The 22,201-nt window shown below is 38.0% G+C and overlaps 1 protein-coding gene across 1 annotated transcript; it reads left to right on the plus strand.

Annotated features, from left to right (window-relative positions):
• Positions 1-370: 370 nt before the first annotated feature.
• Positions 371-20,590, plus strand: LOC308224857 (inter-alpha-trypsin inhibitor heavy chain H3-like; the record flags this gene model as incomplete). Its single annotated transcript, XM_080625158.1, has 21 exons — positions 371-460; positions 3,041-3,064; positions 4,218-4,384; positions 5,406-5,510; positions 5,941-6,103; positions 7,028-7,138; positions 7,633-7,758; positions 8,320-8,436; positions 9,094-9,262; positions 9,571-9,696; positions 9,999-10,180; positions 11,138-11,323; positions 12,280-12,419; positions 12,814-12,968; positions 15,222-15,248; positions 16,182-16,232; positions 16,832-16,945; positions 17,204-17,408; positions 18,561-18,733; positions 20,249-20,360; positions 20,461-20,590. 21 exons carry the CDS (start codon positions 371-373, stop codon positions 20,588-20,590), a joined length of 2,673 nt encoding a protein of 890 aa, XP_080481284.1.
• Positions 20,591-22,201: the final 1,611 nt, after the last annotated feature.

Genomic DNA, 22,201 nt, shown 5'->3' on the forward strand with positions numbered 1-22,201 from the left:
GAAGAGGAGATAAATGGGTTTAAGAGACTGCAAGCTCTGTTAATGGCTGCAATAAATTTGAGCCAGGGACAGCCTTTAAGAAAGTATCAGAAAGATGATAGTTTTCATTGAGAAAAGAAGTGAGGCTGGAGCAGAGATCAATCCCAGGTGCCCGTACAGAAATGGCTGTTTGGAGATATTAGATAAAAGAGATATTGCTGAAATACTGTGTAGATTCTGTTACAGCAAATTCAAAGTTCGGTATTTGATATTTCCTGGATACCTAATGTTTAATCCCACTTTTCACAGTGGGTTATTTATTAACACTCAGTAAACAAAGCATTATATATTTATACATATTGCTCAAATTAGAACCTTACTTTTTTCCAAAATGGAAAACCATCTATTGCTTTGTATTTTATTACTGATTCCTGCTTTTGCATCATCAGACTTTTTAATAACACGTGTCAAAAACATCAAGGTAAGTAACCAACCAGGTATGGGGTCCCGTTCTTCGTGGGTTAGCTTCCTGCCGTTTAGCTGCATTTCTCAGAGCATACAGTGCTGCCATCAGGAGGTTGTGAGCACAACATCAGACTTGGAACTCAGGATCAGTTTACCTCTGATCAGCCTCAATTTTCAATCAGCTCTGAAGCTCCCCTATATCTCTTTTTAAGAGCATTGCTTTCCTCTATTTTTCCCTGCCATCACCACATAATGGTAAAATGTTGTAGTGGTCTTATTTTTAAATGCGTAAAACAATCAGCACTGCCAAGGAACTGACTTTAGCACCTCTGAAGCAATGTAAAATATCAGTGAAAAGATGCCTCCAAGAAGCAGAAAGTAGAGATGTAATATCCAGATAAATGCGTCCACTATTTTTCCTATGTAGTACTGAGGGATATACACAAATACCTAATTTAGTCTTGTGAATTCCCAGAGGTCACTTCAAGTTAACTGTAGAGTATCTGCTGAATCTTTTAGTCATGCTGTGTTTTAGTTTCCCAAGCTGTAAAATCAGGGCTTCTTTCAGCAAGTACTGTTTCAGGAGCCCTTGTTTGCCTCCCTGTTTTCTTGGGGGTTCAAATTTCTCTTTTCCTCTGCTCCTCCTCTCTAATTTCTATAGATTTTTTGCACCTATATTCTTTGCTGTTTTGCTGACAGCAAAAGAGTCTTAAACAAAACCAGATTTTGTTACTGTTGTGCAGCTTAAAAAAAAATCTAATAATCAGTGCAACTGGCAAATATGTGAAAATACCATAGAAACATTTTATCAAGTAACTATAATTACACAAAATAGAGCACATTAAAATCTTGTTTTGGTCTAGAATTGTATAACATTTTTAAATGGGACACTATAACTTTCTGTCAACATGGCTTAAAATGACCATGATGTTAGTGAGGTCTCTAGCTACATCCAAGTGAATCATTAAGAATGAAAAAATTACCTGATCCACTCCTCTGTGCATATCAGGGTCAATGAGAGCAATGAGAATGGCAGAGTACCCCCCAAAATATCAGAACAGAACTCTTTCAAAACCACTATAGAACCCAGAATTCTGATAAAGAAAATGCACAACAACAATTCTGTAAAATTAATTAAATGCAGGTAAAATGTCTTTTGATTTAGGAGGTAGTATTCAGAATTGCATTGTTTGTAATTAAATAACACATTTTTGTAGGGTTTTGTATTCTTGAACTGCTTGGTAATTCCACTTTAATGAAAAGTTTGTACAAAACAGATTGACATCTCAGTTGTTTCCAGCTTTTCATTTCCCAGGGTCCATACTTCAGTTCATGTTTTGTAAGGGGAAATGATTAGCCACAATAACAGTATACATACAGAAAAGATTATACCATTTTGGAAAGGATGGATTTGAATTGATGCAAACTCTACACAAACCTTAAAAAAGCCCACACAGGTTTGTGAAACATGAGGGGTGTACATACAGAAATCACCTGCGTGGCAATAAGAGTTTGAAAGTTGAACCTAGAGAAATGTACACGTGTTCTGGCCAGTCTTACAGAAGTTGAGAAGCCTCCTCTCCAAAACCTTGCACTACAGTAGATTGAAAAAACTCCAAAATAAACATAAAATAACCCTCTGTGCTTCAGCTTCCAACCTGTAAAATTCCTAACTGTGAAAGATACCCAGTGTGTGTACCTGACTTGATACCATGCTGTGTCTTTACCCCCTTGTTTAGTGGAGCAGGTAAACATGCTTGCACAAAATGTTACCCATGAGGAGCTCAGAGCCAAAAGAGATAAGGTTTGTGCAACTGAGCTTATGGGAATTGAGTTACACAAGGCATTACTGTAACGTGATGCAGTGTGTTTGAAGCCTGTTTGCTCTTTCAGAAGAGTACGTTGTATTTTTGTAAAGCTTCTGATATTTGCACCTACTCTGGGGGCAAATATGCAAAAAAAAAGTTCTAGCAGCTTTTTATTTTTCCTTCATGCAGCCTTTCACAGTGACTGCCTCTCCTCTCTCTAAGCCTGCTGTATTACCATCTTACCTATTCATGTTAGAATGACAGGTTGGTTTTATTTGATGTCACCCCACAGACAACCTATACTTAAGGAAGCCGTATTGAGCAGACACCAGTGTGATCTTTAGTCTCAATGACATTTAAATGTGGCACTGAGCACTCAAGCCTTTTCTTCTCACTCTCCCCTCATCTCTCAGGCTGTCCATTACTGGTTTTTAGCTGAAAGAAAACAACTTCTTGTGTCACTTGAGCAAAATACAGAATCAGCAAGATTTAAACTTTAATTTCTCTTTCGGACCCACAGTATTTAAGCTGTACTAATGTCAAATGAAACCTAAAAGGTTCACCAGAACTAGGAATGTTATAAGCAAAATATTTATACCTGCCTCAGCTGCCTTCCTCTTCTCTCGAATTTACTTCAGTTTACTAATGAGGACCTTTCTCAAGCCTTCCTTCTCCTGGACAACTCTTTGAGTTGGAAGCAGGAGACAACTACATAGGTTCTAAGTGATTTATTTCTAAAGGTAGCTTTCCTACCTTAGTAATGATACTTCCCATTTTTCTCTTTACAGAAGCGAAATGCTGATAATGACTTGGTGAGTAAAGCATGGTTTTGTCCATTCTACTGAGAAAGATTTATAGTGAGAAAAATATTTCTACTGTATTCATAATGTTTCTGTGAGCCCAGTCTGAGCAAATGGGTGTTTCTGAGAGTGTATGGTGAGCTCAGAGTTGCTTGTTTTAGGCAGTAGGACTGACTAGAAGGATCCTTTCCAAGCTCAGATGGAAACTCCTGGACAATGAAAGAGAATGTACGAAAGATTTTTAACCTTACTGTACTTGAATAAATAGCAAAGTTGTTTGAAGTCACCTCTATATATCTAACAGACATCCATTCTACATTGGGTGTATTTTTACTTCTATGTTGTACTTATTTCTAAGGAAAGCAAGACACTTCATCTCTGAGGCTGATTCCACTTGGCACCTGGACTCCCCTTGAGCAATGCTTAAATGCTTTGATGGTGCAGAGACCTTCTTAATCAGTCAGTCCAAGATCAGGACCACCATAAAAACTGTGAGGTTCTTGCCAGTTCTGGTTTTGCTGCAAGAATAAGACCTTGCTGTTGTGGAGCTGCCTAACGAGTTACATCTGTTGTTACCTATGCTGTCACATAGTCTCCAGCAATCATATTCCTGAGCATTCAAAGAAAATAAGTATTGCCCTACCCGTTTGCTTGTTTAAAGAAGAATGAGCCCCCGTTGTGAGGAAGTTGAGAATAACATTAAACGGAATTTGGAGCCATCTGGAATAATTTAGATCTATTTTTAAACAAGATGACTACTTATATCCCTGCTCAACGAGTCATCCACTCAGCTGAGAATTAGACACTAACAGCGTGAGGCAGCAGTAAGAAGTTGTGCTCTTTGAATAACCATAACCAAAAGTGATAGTCTCAGTGGAGAAAAACCCCACAGTTCTTCTAATGGCAGAATGTTTGCTGTGGTGGTAGCATTTTGTTATAGAGGCTATAGCTATAACTTGTGCAACAGCACCATGACAGCAATGTGATAGATAGCCAAGGAAAAAACACAGCTGTGCTCCAGTTCTTATGATTAGGTCTTTCCTGTTTTGTTTTGGAGAGATAGAATGTCCTGCCATGATTTCTTTTTACTAATGTGTTTATGGCTGATTAACAGAGCCATCAGTGTAACAGCTTTTCTTTCCTTTTGTCATTTTTCAATGTTCAGGTTGTCGATGGGATAGAAATCTGTAGCATGAAAATTGATAGTAAAATAACCTCCCGATTTGCTCACAATGTTATCACCAGTCAAGCTGTCAATCGTGGAAACGTGCACAAAGAAGTCTTCTTTGATGTTGACCTCCCTAAGACAGCCTTCATTACCAACTTCAGCATGTGTGTAATCTTTACAGTATTGTTATCTGTGCAAATGCAACTGGGAGAAACCGAACCCAAATGTTCATTTTCACATTGCCAATTGATAGATTTCTGAATGCCTCTTGGGTAATTTTCTGGTACTGTTAACTTAGCTTGCAAGACACTTGGAGAAAGGCAAATGTTGGTACCTCTGTAGAAAAGATGACTAATTTCCAATATTTTAATTCATCATCACGGACCTTAGGGAATGGGGGGGTCTTCTCTGGAGATCCATTCACCTTTTCAGAAATACCACTTACAGTGGCATTATCAAATCAGAAAAGTTCCATTACTTCATTTCCCTGATGGTATTAAAGCTTAATTTATCTCTTAATTTAAAAATCATACCTGAATGAAATGCAGGAAATAGAATTATGCTTTTACATTTGTACCTTTAGTTGCAATAATATGCAATTCTCAGATCATTATGAGTTTTAATTCAGTTTAAACATGTCCATCTGTGCTAATCACACTCTGCCCATTTTATTTTCAGTGAAAAGAAACAGTAGTTTTTAGGGCACAACTACTCTTAATGCACACTAGAACTTGTATCATAGGATGAGATTAATCCCTTATGAAAAATGCCTGTTTAATGGTGTAAGAAGTCTAAGGATGAAGTGTTCAGCTGTAGACAGCTACATTTGAACAGATGAGTCTCATCCAAGAGTTGGCTTGCCATGAGGTGAAACGAGATGGTCAAGCTGCTGAAGCATAGGAACATGGCAGGTGTAAGTAGTGTTACTATCAGCCCTGTTTTGATCTAATTAATTTTCAAAGTAAAAATTGGTTTAGATTCTCTTAAGATACTGAGCTCAGAGCTCTTCATTCCATGTAAATCCACTGAGAAGAATAGCTTCAGTGTTAAGTGCTCAGATCTTGGCAATATGAGATTCCTGCAAGTGCTTTCTAGCAAACAAATCAATAAACAGAGAGTTGCCTGTAGTAACTTTTGTGTATTGGTGCAGACCATTCAGCTAAACTCGGACTTTTTCATCTGCAGGACAATTGATGGCGTCACTTACCCTGGAACTATAAAGGAAAAAGAAGCTGCAAAAAAGCAATATGAGAAGGCTGTTTCAAGGGGAGAGACTGCTGGTCTTGTTAAGTAAGAATGATGTCTTGTGTGGTGGTGGTGTCTTGTCCACACCACCATCCCCTAGCAAATTGTGAGGTTGGAAATAGTTTGTTCTGGCGTATTTCTGAAGTTCATTTTTTATGTGAATGAAGAACAATCATTAAGTTAGAGTTACTGTAGTGTAAAATATAAAAAGGAAATACAACTTCTGGCTACACAGGCAGTATCTGCAGTTATGAAAGACTGTTTCTGCAGCTGTCACTGACTCATATGACCTATTCCTGGGATTAAGCTCACTGGGAAACTTAAATAGATTCTACAGTTTAAGTATGATTTTAGCAGTAGATCAAGATTCCTATCTTTGTTTTACCCATTTTTGAAAATCATACTCCACCAACCCAAACAATAAATACTGTGAAAGATGATAAAGATAGTATTTTTCTTACCCACTTAAATACAGAGCTTCAGGAAGAAAAACAGAAAAATTCACTGTCTCAGTCAACATTGAAGCAGCCAGTAAAGTCACTTTTGAACTCGCATATGAGGAACTGCTGAAACGACAGTTTGGAAGATATGAGATGTTCATCAAAGTAAAACCAAGGCAGCTTGTCAAAGATTTTGAGGTAAATGGCGAAGTGTATCAATTTGGCCTGTAACTTAAGAGATGATGAAATTCTGTACATCTGTTGAAAGTGGAATACCATGGTCATTCCCATTGGTTGACAGGTGAGCTAAAGGCCCATATTTTATTCATATTTCTAATGAATCACATGGGAAGTCCACACCAGTATGCGTTAGTGCAGGTTTTCATTTGTAAGCCTGACAAATTACTCAGGTACTAAGCCTCCAAAAGAAATAATGTACAGAAACCTGAAAAAGCCATTATGATGCCTTGAGGTAAAATAGAAAACTAGCAGCTTTTACAAATGCTTTTACAACATAAACTACACCTTTCACACATCACCATGAAACATCATCTTAAAGTACAGTGATACAGGTATCGCATTCTAGAATACCATGACTTTTGTGTGCCAAAACTTGCCTTTGATCATTCCTATTGCCTTGTTAAAACCTAGCTCTAAGGCAAAGTTTTTCTGGTTTATATGCCCAGAAAATTCTGTGTAAAAATCATTACGAGACTCAGCATCTATAAGAGCTAGTGCAGCAGCACTTAAACACACTATGATAGAAGGCATACTGAAATATATTGGGCACAGCTCACACCTAATGGCTGGGTTATATTTTTGAAGGACTTGAGTATTTATTGAATTTTTACGAAATTCCAGTATCAAGTTATACTTCTATTAAAGTGTATTTGTTTCTAGCTTTGATTTTAACTTCTATATATAAAAGGGCCTGTTTGGCAGATGGTGTGTCCACATAAGTGTGGTTTTGCACTGCCATTCTAAATTGTAAGAGTAAATTTCTTTTGATCTTATGAAAATCCCTCTTTCACATGTGTAGCTGCCTGCTGATCATCCTGGAAATGGCTATATTGATATATTGTGAGGCAATCAATGACAATGAATTTTCAATTAATATTTCAGATTGAAGTAAATATCTTTGAGCCCCAGGGTATCACTGAGCTGGAAGCAGAAGGAACATTCATCACCAATGAGCTGCAAAATACCATTAAAAAAACTTTTTCAGAGAAAAAGGTAAATGACTACTGCATTCCATAATGTATTACGGTTGCAATTCTGAAATAAGAATGCCAGTGCTACCAATGGAAGTGAGAGGAATAAAAATAGGGAAAAATGCAGTAAAGGCTTATCTGTGCAAATAAGCTTACACTTCCAAGCTACCAAGTTGAAGGCCATCCCCATGCAGTTCAGAAGCCACATAGCTGTTACGCATGGTACTGTACCCAAACCAGTAGGCCCTGTCTCACACCAGTAATTGAAAACCTGGGTACTGATGGAGAAGTAAACACATGAAGAGAGCTCTAGAGAGCAGCCTTCACGTATCAGTTACTCATCAATAAATATATAAATACATACAGATACAAACTAATACCTAACATGATAAACAAGGTTATTCTCATATCTGTGAATATAAATATACCAGTTCTACAAAAATGCAAACTTCTTTGTGTTCTGCAAGTACCTTTCAGCTATTGAGGTTCAGATCTAACAAAGGCACTTCTTTTCAGGGGCATATCTCCTTCAAGCCGACTCTTGATCAGCAGCGAACCTGTGCAAATTGTTCACAGTCTGCGTTGGATGGGGATTTTACTGTAAGATATGATGTGAAGAGAACAACTCCAGATAATCTGCAGGTAAATCTGACAGCTGGAAATTTTGAGCTGTTGGACAGCCTAGCCTGCATAGTAAAGCTCAGGGAGCAGCAAGGGCCAGCAGTTCCCTAAAGGACAGGGAGCTGAATGTGTCAAGACAGCTGACAGCACAAGGGCTTCACCAACCATGTGCCCACTCCCCACAGTACCTAAGCAAGGCAGACCCAGAGGCGTTAGTCAAATTAAACTGAGAGTCCAGGTCACCACACAAGTTTGTGATGATGAGACTGCCCAGTGTCAAGGTGAGAAGTCAGTCTGCAGGGTGGGATTCAAATCAGTGGAGTCCATGGACAGGTATGGCTGTGACACAACTGGAGACAGGCATTCTTACAGTGTAGGTTAGGCAGGGACCAAAGGCCTAAGCTTGTGCTTAAATGAAGCCCCTGGCCCTGTGAACAGAGGTAAGACTGGCCAAGGGGGGCCTTTAAAACCTTTTTAGTCCTCTTAGGGGCCAGACACCAAATTAAAGTAATTTATTCTTTATCTGTTTTATCTTTATGATATAGAAAAGTGGTTTGGTTTTGGCTTTTTTTTTTTTTTCAGATTGTCAATGGCTACTTCGTGCACTTCTTTGCGCCAACAAATCTTCCAAAGTTGAGCAAGAATGTTATTTTTGTAATAGATATTAGCGGCTCAATGTCTGGAAGAGAAATAGAACAGGTAAGTTATTAAGTTACTATGGAGTCCCAGTGAAAGAGCCTGTGTTGTGATGGAAGGGACACGGAGGCTGATAGTGCATAAGCACTGCTTAAACTGTACCAGGTGGTTTTATGCTGTAACCTCTCTAATACGCAGAACCATAAGTACTATTGTGAAGCATTATTGTAGAACAAAATTCTATATATATAGGCTGTATTTACTTGTATTATGTGCATTATCCATGTTGTTCATTCTGTCTCCTCTAGGAAGCGGTAGCTCTTTTCATAGGACTTGTCATTCCAAGATAATGCTCAGGGTTTTCAGGTTTTGGTGCATCAAAATATCCATGCTTGCTTGCATGGGAGCTTCTCCACCACCATTTCCCATTGCTTTCTGTTTGCTATGCCAGCTTACCTCAGTGTAAGCAAAACTCCATGGGCTGAAAGCTGGTTTTCCTCTTGGCTGAGAAGATTACCAGATGTAATTGCAACTGGCTGACTTCATTAGAGTTATTGTGAAATAAACACAGGGACTGGCAAGGACAGAACAAGCTCAGAATATTTGCACCACTGTGTAAAAGTTAAAAATACCAAATGCTGAGACATTAATCATGTAAAATCTGTGAGCACCTCTTTCACTGAATGTTAAGCCATACATTTAAATCTCTTTGTCTTACAGACAAGAGAAGCACTTCTAAAAATCTTAGATGACATGAAAGAAGATGACTTCTTCAATTTCATACTGTTTGGCAGTGAAGTACACACCTGGAAAGAAACGTTAATCAAGGCCACTCCAGAGAATTTGGATGAAGCAAGGAAGTTTGTTCGGGGCATTGACACTAGAGGCAGTAAGCACTTTACTGGAATTGCTAATAGGTCTTTGTGTAAATTATCAGTTCAGTCTGTGAACATGATGCTAAAAATCTTCATATTTTTATTACTGATGAGACGCTCCTAAAGGTGAAATTTACTCCATAACATTTATTTGTCCTTATATTTCCAAAATGCAGGTATTTTTCTATCTAAACCTCTCCCTACTTGCAAACCCAAATCTTTAATTTTCATACTGCAGTAAGACCTCATAAGATTCCAGTGAAAAATGTGCCTTTATTTTGACTGTTTATGCTGAAACCAAATGTCTATGTCTGCCTTGCAGTGACAAATTTACATGGTGGTATAATGAGGGGAATTGATATGCTGAATGCTGCTCATGAAGGAAACCTAGTGCCCAAGAGAAGCGCTTCTATAGTTATCATGTTAACAGATGGCCAGCCAAATGTAGGTAAGTTTGTGTTGGATGGAATAATAAAGACTGTGAAATAGCTAACAAAAAAAAAAAAAAAAAAACAAAAACAACAAAAAACCCCAACAAAAAACCCCAACAAAAAACTAAGTTAAAACTTGCCTCCATCTTTGACTTCCAGATGTTTTAATGATTTAAATGCTACTGTACCAGCAGCATACTACTAAAGCAAGTTTCTGACAATGGCTGCTAAGGAATCCGAACATGACTATTCACATTTCATTTTGTGATAATTTTATCTATTTAAGAAGAAAACTCAAACATTTTCTGGTTTGATGCAGGCATATCAAATACTCAGGAAATTCAGGCACATGTGAAAAAAGCCATTGAAGGGAAATATCCCTTATACAATCTTGGGTTTGGCTATGGCGTTGACTACAACTTCTTGGAGAAGATGGCACTGGAGAATAAAGGACTGGCCCGTCGCATTTATCCTGACTCTGATGCAGCTTTACAGCTTCAGGTACAGTAATCACTGCTTACGTTAGATGAGAGATACATTAATTCAGTCAACTATACATTCTTATTTTGAAGTAATCCAAATCCCAAAGTGTAATCTCCTATTGAGATGCTCAAGAGTCTGCTGTAATCAGAATATTAGTTACACCTAATGTTCCCCTTCCCTTATATAGCAGACAGTGGAAGGGAGATACCCTGGGCTGCAGAAGAGGGTTTAAAACTTGGCATAGGGTAACACAAGTCATGGTTCTGAAGGACACTTTAGTATGCAGCAAAATGGCTGCAGTAATTTTCTCTCCTGCACCTCATAGATCACGTAGTTAACGTCATGTCAAGGGAAGAGAAGGATGACAAAGCATAAGCACTCTAGATACTTTGTTTTTAGGAACTTTCTGCAAGCAGGTATATCTTACCATACTTTTGAAGCATTTTAATCATACGAGGCATAAGAACAGGTATAGGCAGTCAGAACTGACCTTTTTTATTTCTCACATTCCAATAGCAGCCATTTGAAAACCTCACCAAATAATTTAGGTACTGGATTTCACTGCAAACTCTGTCAAAATCAAATACCTAGTCTCCTTTGGCTTCCGTCATCATTTCAGACTCTGCAGAGGATAGATCTAGAAACTTATTTCTGTCAAACAGGCGGAAGCCTGGGGTCCCTCTTGATTAATACTGATGGAAATCATCATCCACAGCATGTTGTTCCCAGATTTTTTTCCTCTCTCTTAATGACACTACAGAGCTGGTATGACCTTTCTCATCTCCACTTTTTGTAGATTTTTAGGCCTTGTACTCTGAGATTTAACCGAACATTTAAATATTTCTTCTAAAATACACTTTCAGCTTTCATTGCTGGATAGCAGGGAGTTTCTGGGCACAAATCTACCTATGAGTTACAGAAACAATGATAGTTAAATGGTTTTCTTTTTGTTTTTTTTTTCTTTTCATCCTGTAGGGGTTTTATGACGAGGTGTCAAATCCCATGCTCACTGACGTGGAGTTAAACTACCCAGAAAATGAAATATCAGACCTAACTAGAAACCGTTTTAAGCATTTCTATGGTGGATCTGAGATTGTGGTGGCTGGACGATTAATAGACAACAACCAAAACCATTTGACTGCAGATGTGAGAGGTGAAGGTGTAAGTGTGGATTTATTTGACTTACATGAGGTTCACAAAATGTCTTCAAGTCCAAAGCTGGCAATACTTAAAATATTTACTGGTATTTCTTTACCTCAGTGACAGGTTGTGTTACTGCATATGTGAGAAACTAAATGCGCCAAAGTCATTGCTTTTAACACTGCAAATTATTTGCCTAACTCAGTCTGGTATGAGAGGGTCAGTCTTAAACAACTTTGCGCAGTGATTGAATTATATTTGCTGATAGATATATCTATCTCTTTTAAGTTTAGTCTCTAAATACCCTACCTGGTTCTTTCAGGAGGCAAATGTTCAGTGTCACAGACATTAGTCTTCACTGGGAGAAGAAAACTGATAGATAAGACAGCTGAATATTTGAAATGCCTTCCTCTTAAAATAGGCAAAATCTACTTCTAACACAAACAAAGTGATCTAAATACCTCTCCAGATCTGGATTCTGTAAAAATATTTGCCCCTGATATTCAAGAAACACAACACAAACATATTATAGATCATGGTATCTTAAATATTGTGAACTGCACATATGCCCTATGCACTGTGATGTAGTAAATATATTATACGAAATTAGGTATATTTCAAATGCAAATAATGTATTATTAGTAAGTTAGCCAGCACATCTGCTTTAACAGGTTCCTGTGTGAAATCAGCACCATAATCAAAGTTCTTTAAATCCTGAGTAGCCAAATTCTAGTGAACACAACTACCATGTGAATTTGGAAACAGCATTATGGCCTACAGTGTACACTACTAACCTTCACAGAAGCAATGGAACAAAGATCCTGATACAACACTAACAATTTCCTAGGCAAGTGTCAGTGTGGGATCAGTCTGTTTTTGAATTTAATAACATTTTCAGATGTGAAGGTCTTGATTTGGGCATGTTCTGGAAGTTCCTGGCTACTTAGGATACAGAGAAGTTTCCTTATTCCTAACAGGCTAATGATGCCCTGTCATATACTACACAACAAGATGCTGAGGAAACAGCTAAAGCTTTCCAAGAACAAGAATACATATTCGGAGAGTACATTGAAAGGCTCTGGGCTTATCTCACCATTGAACAACTCCTAGAAAAACGGTAATTATATCTAGGATAACAGCTATGAACCCTTTTAAGCCATCTGACTGGTGTAGCTTCTAGGATGTGAAGCTGAAATTCACTTCAAACTGAGGGGCCAATGGGAAACCGTAAAAACCAGTAAGAAAAATCTCCCAATCTATTCTCCTCCCCAACCTCAGTATTCCTGTTTCAGGCTGCAAATTACACAGTTTAAAATTACTGCAAACATAAACTGCACTTGCCTTTTTCTTGGATACCCAGTGGAATCAGAAGTGCTCTTAGACTGTAAAAATATTCCTTATTGATAAGTTAGCTGCAGAGAAACAACTTCAGTTTAAAGAAGAATATTTAATCCAGAGTTCAGTGAGTAATGTAGCCATCACTGATGCCAAGAGTCTCTACCTGTATTCAGTATTGCAGCTACAGGAGAAGAAAAGGAGAATCTTACAGCTGAAGCCTTGGATCTCTCACTAAAATACAAGTTTGTAACACCACTGACATCCATGGTGGTAACAAAGCCAGAAGACTATGACAATAAAGATGGGATTGCTGATAAACCCATTGAAGGTATATACATTTTCACAGCTGTACTTTATTTGAGCATCCAAATTCCTTTGATGTTCCCCTACAGAAAGGCTTTTGTATGGACACAGCTTTAAACATGTATCTGAAAAATCTATTTTCTAAGCCTTATACTTGTAAGGTTTATGTAAAATAACTTATCATTGTAAAGCTCATTTCCATCAAGCCATCCAAAATACTAGAAATTCAAAATAAGTGTAACTTTAAGCTAAATATATAAAGTATTTTAGATCAAAAAAACAAAAAGCAAGAAGCAGTTCTAATCTAATAATCAGCTATATTCAGTTTAGTTCATATCACTTGCTCCTTTATTTTTCTACATACTTCAGTTTAGGGGTATATGTAGTAACGTCTTTTTACATGAAATGGGAAAATCTGCATGAGATCTTCCTTGTGCAGGATATATCAGGTTGTAAAAAGGAGATTATACCTGTGAAACACAGTATTCATATATATTGCAGAAAGAGAAGCAATTATACTGAAAATGCACAAGTTGTTCTTAGTTTCACTGATCTTTTGGCTCATTATGAACTCCTTGCTCAGTAACACTGTGCTTTCATCCAGTTCAGCTGCTTTGTTTAGCCTCTGTGAAATGAAGCAACTCTGTTCCTCTGTGGCAAAGTAAGGCCAAATGCTATCTGCTCAGTGCACCCTGAAGTCACCTCACCCTCATCTGTATGTGTTGCTCAGGCCATCCTCTTCTCTCCCTCACTCAACAGGTCTGACAAACTTCTTGTGAGGCTTTTCAATCTGTTCTATTAGCAGCCATCAATTTTTCCACAAACTTTTGCTTAGCACCCATAAGTTTAAATTTACAGCTGGATTCCATAAAATGGAAAACTTACCCAAACATTTGACAGAAGTGGCATCTGCTCAGAGCCATCTTCAGCTCTTTGCTTCCCTTTCCCAGGTACTTGTAGTACAAAGGCCTCTTTTCAAGTAAATCCTCTTTGTATGTAGAAAATGTAGAGCAGTAATAGGAGAAAATGCTTAAAACACTACTGCTGTATAAGAAAAGAAAATAAGTTTTACACACAATAGAGTCTAGATTCACAAAAAAGACTATTGAATCATCCAGTCAGTACTAATAAATGATGCAAATGTCTTGAAAACCACAAAAGAGTAAACCCAATAGATACATTTTGCAAAGTGGAAATGGCATAACAATAAACCAATTACTAATTGTGCTCATCGTATGCACAATCAATTGCATTTCTGCTGCCTCACATAACAGCTTTTTACTTTCAGTGTGGTTTTGTTTGACCTACACATATTGAGTTGTATTGTTGGGAAGAAATGCAATTGTAAAATACTAAAGATATCCAGTTGAATTGTCCATCAGCTGGTTTGGTTTTGGTTTTTTTGTTTGTTTGGGGTTGTTTTTCTTAGCATATGTTTTAACAGGGTCAGAATCCTTCCTGTTTAATTACACAACTGAAATAAAATTTCTATTTTTCTTCCTTTTACTTCTCCCTTGCCCATGGGAACAGCTGAAGGTATGTACATTTCTTATTAAATTTACTTAATATTTTTAACTGTTAGAGATGGATTTCCTGCATCACTCACCTTATCTAGGACACAATATTTTAATACAATTCTTGGTGAATAAATCAGGAGTGTGTTATAAATCGATTAAAAGCTTTTCAGCTGGAAAAATCTGTAAATACGATTTTCAGCATTGTTCCTCCTATCTCAGATCATTTCACCATCCTACCACCACAAAATTCAGGTCCAGTACAAATAAGTTTTCCAGGGCTAGCACTGTCAACTCCCAGATCCCTGTGCGTAGCAGTCTCTCATACAGACATGTCTTCATTGATGCTATGATTGCTGGTACTTCAGCACAAAGCACTTGTTTTCAGACACACTCCTATAGCTTCAGCTGTAAAAAGAGTAGAAGACTAGAAAAACGTGGAAGCAGGTGAGAAATCATACTGCTTTCACAGTCATGCACTTTAGAACAAGATGGCACAGAGGAATTGGAGAAGAGCAGGTTGTCCCAGTAAATTCCAGGCCTTTGGAGAAGTAACATTTTTTCTGAAGATCAGCGTGCTTTCTGCCTGTTCATGACATGGGCATGCAGTACTACACTGACTGGTTTGACTGACTTTTTCTTTTTTAAATGTTTAGAGTTTTATCCATAAATACAAGATTCTGGAGTTGGTTTTGGTGGAAGGAAGTGGGAGATTTTTTTTGATTCCTTCTAGCCTCTAAAATAACGTTTTGCTTCATTCACAGCACAGGCTGCCACAGCTGCTAGGCTGGGTAAGTCATCAGTTTTAAGTTTCTGATGAAGCAGCATCTGTCACAAGAAATTGATTCAATCAACTGAAATTAGTGGACAGATAGAAACTGCCTTTTTCTGGGTTTATAATTGTGTTTTGACAAATAGTACCAAATTCTGCTCCTGCTACAATGTTGCTCACTGCTAAAATCACACTTACAGGTTGAAAAATACCAGATTTAACAGTTTCAACTAAACTGTTTTTAAGGAGTAAATAGCAATTCACCAAACCACCATTTTTTCCTGAAAGCTGTCTCCCCAAGAGCAGAGGATGGACTTGAACTTGCATCACCTCTGGAATTATATAAAGCAAGGGACTATGATATCAGTATCTCTGACTTAATTAGTATGTTCAGTTACTTATACAGAAAGAATTTGTATCAGAGAGAGAGAGCATGCAACAGACCCTTCAGATTGCTGGCTGGGCAATGAGAGAAATGAGAGAATTACATTGAAGTTTTTGCTCTGGCAATTAGACTCCATCTCTCTTAATCTGTCTTTTTAGTTTTTTTTCCTCAAGTCTTCATTGAAAAGACTTAAATTTATTCTGGAAAAAAAAAATGTCAAAACCTCATAAGTATTCAATGGGTGATGTTACCTTTCCTTGCTGTTACACAGCTTAATCCTGAAGTCTAAGACATTTGTGTCCTACAGATCCATTACTTGGGTCTTGTGGAAACCCTCAAAGCAATTTAGACTACAAGTGAAATCTATCTCTGAAGCTTTGCTTGATTCAAAAGGGACACAAACTGTCATTCCATGGATTATATGCTCTAAAAACTAGGATGGAATTAGCAGTTTACCTAGCACATTAACTTCCTGACATCTTAGATGTACTGTGCAGATAGTGTGTAAAAATTCATTTTGATGTGAGTTTTTTAACTTTCTTTTTTTCCTCTTCACTCTCTTTACAGTTCCACAGGTATCTTACCCATATAGGTCACAACCCACATGGCATACTAGTGGTGAGTAATGCCTGCTTAGAAGGAGAACAGAGAAGGTATTTAATTGCATAAGTCTTATGAGACTTAGATAATTATGTTCCACATAAGCAGACTTTTTTCATTTTGAAAGGGCTGGTATTTTAATTTGCTTTAAACATCTCTAAATGTGTTTTAAAGATCAAGTCACTGAGATTATACACGAGCATCTTCTTAGTCCTCCTTCCCATTTCTAGATTCAGTGTTGGTAACTGCCTGTTCTCTATATGAGCTTCCAGCCCTCAGTTGTACTTTCATGGCTCTCAGAGATCAGCACTTCGAGGTGGCCATCCTGAACCTTCAATCCATGTGCCAAATTTCACAGTGGTTGGGAGACACGGGATATATGTCATTTACCTGGGAAAGATGAGGGGGAAAAGGATGTAGTTCCTTTTGGGGAATTGGTAGCAGCTTCCTTGGGACCCTGTCGTTCCTTTGGAGGATGGACTGGACTGAGCTGGCCATCCAGCTTGTGCAGGGACTAGTTCTCAGCATCAGCAGTTCCAGCATCACAACATTAAATGTTCATGTGGAACTTTGAACCTGTGTATCACTGTACAAATACCAGTGATTTGCCTCTGCAGTTGATGGAGATCCACACTTCATTATATCGGTGCCAGAAAAAGAAGATGCCATTTGTTTCAATATCAATGAAAACCCAGGAGCTGTGTTAAATTTAATAACTGACCCAGTTACAGGTGAGTTTTAGTTTATTTTAAAATCTTTGTGCTCTACAGAATATTAAACTTTTGTCAAGAAAATCTTGTTGTCTGTGGAAAGCCACAGAGCAGTCCCCAGAGCTTTATTCTACTTTGGCACAAATATGGCCAAGTAGTTCTGATCTGGTTTTCACCTCGTGTTTGTTTCCTTGAGTTGTTAAATTTCCATGACATTCCTTGACATCAGTTGATCAGGCCTTATCTACATAGAACATTGATGTTTCCTTTTTATACTAGGCATCACAGTTAATGGAGAGCTCATTGGTGATAAGAGAGCAAACAGTGATGCAAAGATCCAAAACACATATTTTGGAAAACTTGGCATTGCAAATAAGTACCTGGATTTAAAGCTGACAGTAACTCCTGAGAAGATCACAATTCAGAATGGCAATGAAAAAACAGGTTTCACCTGGCTTGACTCAGTCACCTTGCAACAAGAAGGGTAAGGCTTGCAGAAACAGTATCAGGCTCCTCTATTACTGTGTACAAGTTTTTTTAGCATTGATCAATAACAGACTTTTTTAAGATTTGTTGTCTGAATATACAAAATAAACTGAATTGAGTCCTGCTGTATTCTGCTTTCTACTTTGTTGTGTAACTGCTGAATGATTATTCATCAGTTCCTCTGCTTGGAATAAGTAAAGAATTCTCCCTGATTATCTATTACTACAACTAAGGTAAAATTAGATTTGGTATTGTGCTTAATGCAACAGCGTCTTACAAACACTTAAAGAGTAATTTCAGACAATGTGTGTAGTCTTTTAAACAAAACCAGAATAATGTGCTGTAAACAATCTCCATTTTAAGAAACAGAAAATGTGGTAATCATAGAATAGGTACATTTTTCCCTGTCAGCAGATATATTATACATGAGATTTATCTATTATTTGTACCTGTGCCAAACAAAGTTTAGAAAAGGAATGGCCAGCATCCCTCCTCCTCCTCATTTACATTTTCATTGTGTACCTGGAAAGAAACTACCATCTTCTCAAAGCATGGTGCTGCAGCAGAAGGAGCACTGGAGCAGAAGTGCTATTCATACAGCAGGCTTATTTTTTATTAAAATAGCCACAATCAGAAGCAAATCTTTGGTGTCCCAGAACTAACCTAGACAGTTCAGCCGTTGTCTTTTCTGAAAAACAAAAGGAAAAGGTGTCAGGTAGCATCCAGGCAAGGAAATGATGATTTTATCACATTGCAGGGGGGGTTGGATTAGATGACCTTTGAAGGTCCCTTCCAACAACAACTTCTACGATTCTATCGATAACATTTTGATTTACAGCATGAGGTGATGTTTCTATATATCACAAACCTATCTGTGATTAATTGTGCTGTTATAAGAGAAGTTTTGGTAGAAACATCTTGTTGAAAAGTTTAAAGCTAGCCTGCCTTTTACAGTGTACTTCAGTAGGAGTCTTGGGCTGTCTGTGAACACACACTGATTCACATGGACCAAAGTAGGCACCAAAACCTCTCTTTTAATAAACACCGAGGAATTGATAAAGCCATGTTTGTTTGTAGGACCTGTTTCTTCTCATTGCTGTTAACTCAGGGAAGCACAATGCCCTAAGTCAAGTTTCTCTTTTTTCCTCAGTTTAACTTTGATAATTAACAGAAAAAGAAATGTGGTGCTCACGATGGGCAGCAGTGCCTCCTTTGTTATTGTTTTGCACCAAGTGTGGAAGAAACATCCTTTACACCAAGATTTCCTAGGACTTTATACATTGGAAAGTGACAAACTGTCTGAACAGACCCATGGACTATTAGGTATGGCTTCATTTAGTGTTTTCATGCTTGTCTTTCCTTATGAGGCTATATAATTTGTAGACACAATCTTGTAGTTAGGCTTTCTAAATTGAGACAGCAGATGAAATGGGACACTGATTTGCTGTATTAAGATTTTTGGCAAAACATTCTGAGCTCAGACTTTATGCATTATCTTTTCATAAACTCTGCTGCTGCTGCTGAAATAATGAGCATTCACTGTCCTCACTGGTATCTTTGAACCTCTTTCAACTATCTACAGATTATTTTCTTTCTTACTACACTATTCCCCCCTTTCTTGGATGGTTTGAGCTCTCCTTTCTCCTAAGCACAAACACTCTGAGAAAAATGCTCACTGAAATTTGCCAAACCTCAATTAGTGTGTCCTTGTAAGAAACAAAGTTGTTAAGGTATATCTTGATTTATTAGTATCTATTAATGTCACAGAATGTCTTGCATTGGCTAAGGTTTTCCTCATGTCAGCTAACATTCTTTATTCTAGTAGAAGGCACAGTTGATAATTCAGGGATCAAAATTTTGACCCCATTGAATCCTGCTTTCTGTCAGTGTAGTGGTTTGGTGATGTGCATTCTCTGTTGGAAAATACACAGGTAGCAGCCATTTTCCCTTGCCTCCCAGTTTTTACTTACAAAATGAGGTAAGGGCAGCAAACATTCACTTTGGGTCAATAAGTTTACTCATTGTGGAAAATAATAGACTGCTGCTCTTCTCAGTCTTGATATGCACTTTGAGGCCCAAAGAGGATGAGCCAAGGTATATCAGTGGTAGTACCTTAGACATGCTGGAATAAAACAGAAAAGGAGCAGAATAAGGATGGAATGTTATTTATGCTTTCCTGCTCCATGGTCCTCATACATGACCTCTCCACACAGAAATGACTCTGCTGTTATGTGAATTGCAAGTAGGAAAAAAATTGTGCAGGGCCCACATGATGTGGGTACACCGTTATATACAGTTCAGTGACTTACACTCCTTATCTCTATTTTCATCATCTTTGACTTTGCCCCTGTACTTTACTAAGTAATCTAAAATCTCTGCTCATTGTAGCACTCAAAGCACCAACAGCATCCTGCACCAGCCCAGACAGGGCAAAAGTGTGTGAAAGCTCATCCTGGAAGGAGTGTGAAAATTCTTTAGGTGTCAGCCTCATTCCAAGCATAATCACATCCAAGAGTTTCAGAGCTCAACACATGTATTGTTTGATACAAAAAAGCTAATGACTTGGAGAGTATGTAATAAATACAACTGAATAGACAAGACACAAAATGAGGACATCATGAAGGATATCTAGAAAAGGCTAATTTTACTGTGCACTCAGAAGTTGGAATTTATACCCAGATACACAGAGAATTCTTGCATGTATTCAACCTTACTCAAAACTTGGTATTTGCTTATCAATTCAAAACTCTGAAGGGACATGGAAAGCAGCACAGGAATGCAGAACTGGTTTAGTGTGTGCAACATGCCTGAAATGGTAATTTTTGCTTCTATTTTTAGGACAGTTTTTCCAGCCCATTGACTTCACCATACTTGAAATTCATCCTGGGTCTGATCCTAAGAAACCAGATGCCACTATGATTGTTAAAAACAATGAACTGACAGTAACAAGGTAAACAATAATTAAGTCCTTAGCAAAGACTTAGGAAAGATTACCTTGTCAAAGTGTTGTTTCTGCTTCCAAACGCCCATGATGGTGTTTCTCCTTTCAGGGGCTGGCAGAGGGATTACAGAATCGATCCGAAGCGCGGCGTTGATATCCCTTGCTGGTTTGTTCATAACAACGGAGCTGGGCTGATAGATGGTGTTCATACGGACTATATTGTTTCCAGTCTGTTTTAAACAGCTACAACTTCCTCCAAATTCATGGGTATAAGAAGTATTTGTCTGAAAGAACAGTTTTTTCAATGTTTAAGATCTGCTAAACATACACAAGCTTTACTGTGTTTGGCAGTGCCAGTGTATGATGGATTTTCACAGAGAGTTTTAGTGCATATTTGATCCAATCTGAAGTGCTGAACAGCTATATTGCTTGTGTGCACAGATGTCACTCATCCCCTGAAACATTTTACTGAATTCATTTCCTAGTTTTAACATCCTGACTTAAAATTTGGCTTTGTAAAACATAACAGAAACATTCTACCCAAGTTTAAATCAGTGACTGAGTGTCAGGAGTGATTTTAATAAAAGCATCAGTACTTAATGCCTTGTCCTATTATTCCAACAGCTGTCAATGTTTCCCAAAGTCCAGGATACCAGATGCATTTAAGTTCAGCAGAAGAGGACAGCTGACAGGCCAGCATCTATTTCAGGATAATTCTATAGTACTTCAAACCAACTGACACTTAACAGTGCTGAGGGCTGGTGCAGGGCCATCACTCTAGGCGACTGTTAGCATCCAGAATGCCTGTATTTTAGTGTTTTAATTTGAACCTAACTTGTGAATGCCCAAATCTTTATAAAATAATGAAATGCCACAGTTCCAAACAGCACTCAGATTTAAGGAATAGAACTTGTCTTTTGGACAGTATCTTTTTTGTGAGATTTTACTGAAAGGCCATTACAATCTTCCAGTAAAATTCCTCCCTCCATTGCCATAACTGAATTTATGCACATATTTCAGAACAAAAAGGGTCCCATTTGTTTATATATTCACGTTGTACTGGAAGAAATTGTAAGCTATTAGTTCTAAAGCAAAAAAATAAGTGTATTTCTTAATTGAGATTTCTTTAATCGGCTGTAGCAAGGCAACTGTGGTCTCAAATGGCAAACTAGAAATTTCCCCTATTGTAGAACAAGGAGAGAAAGTCTGCATGTGGGAAATGAAAATGCGGACACACATGAGGAAAGAGGAATCTAGTGTCAAAAACAGGGATGACATAAGATGTGGTGGGGTAAATTGAAAGAACAGATGTAGAGGTGAACAATGCAACAGAAAAATCAAAGAGGAAAAAAACAGAGGAAAAATATGCTTACTGTTAAATTTCTGGGAGAGGCAGGCCTTCTCCAGGGACAAAATCCTTCTCTAGAAGCTGAAGTTTTGTAGAAGAAGGAAAAAAAATCAATTCTTGAAGGGAGTGGGGAGTGCCACAGTGGGTAGATGTCTCTGACTGCTAAATTCAGGCAAAAGTGATGAAGGAAAACAGTAGTTTCTATAGAAGGTTTTAAATTACTGAAAAATGAGCAAAGTTCATGCACATGGCAACACCGCGCACAGCCTCAGTTACAGCTTTCCTCTCTTAATTCATGGGGATGAGGCAAATCTCCAGAGGTGGCCGGAGCCTTGCTGGCCATGATTGAATTGTCAGCCAGAAGCTGACCTCAGGGGCTAGAGTCTGCTTTGCATGGCTTCTGCGCAGGCTGAGGCACTCCTGCTTACACTAGAGATAGAAAAATCCCCTTTTAATATGTAGTTCTTCCAAGATTCTTGCAAGGCAGGAGATAACCACAAAT

This window comes from Psittacula echo (genome assembly GCF_963264785.1).
Source record: "Psittacula echo genome assembly, chromosome: 9".
Lineage (NCBI taxonomy): Eukaryota > Metazoa > Chordata > Aves > Psittaciformes > Psittacidae > Psittacula > Psittacula echo.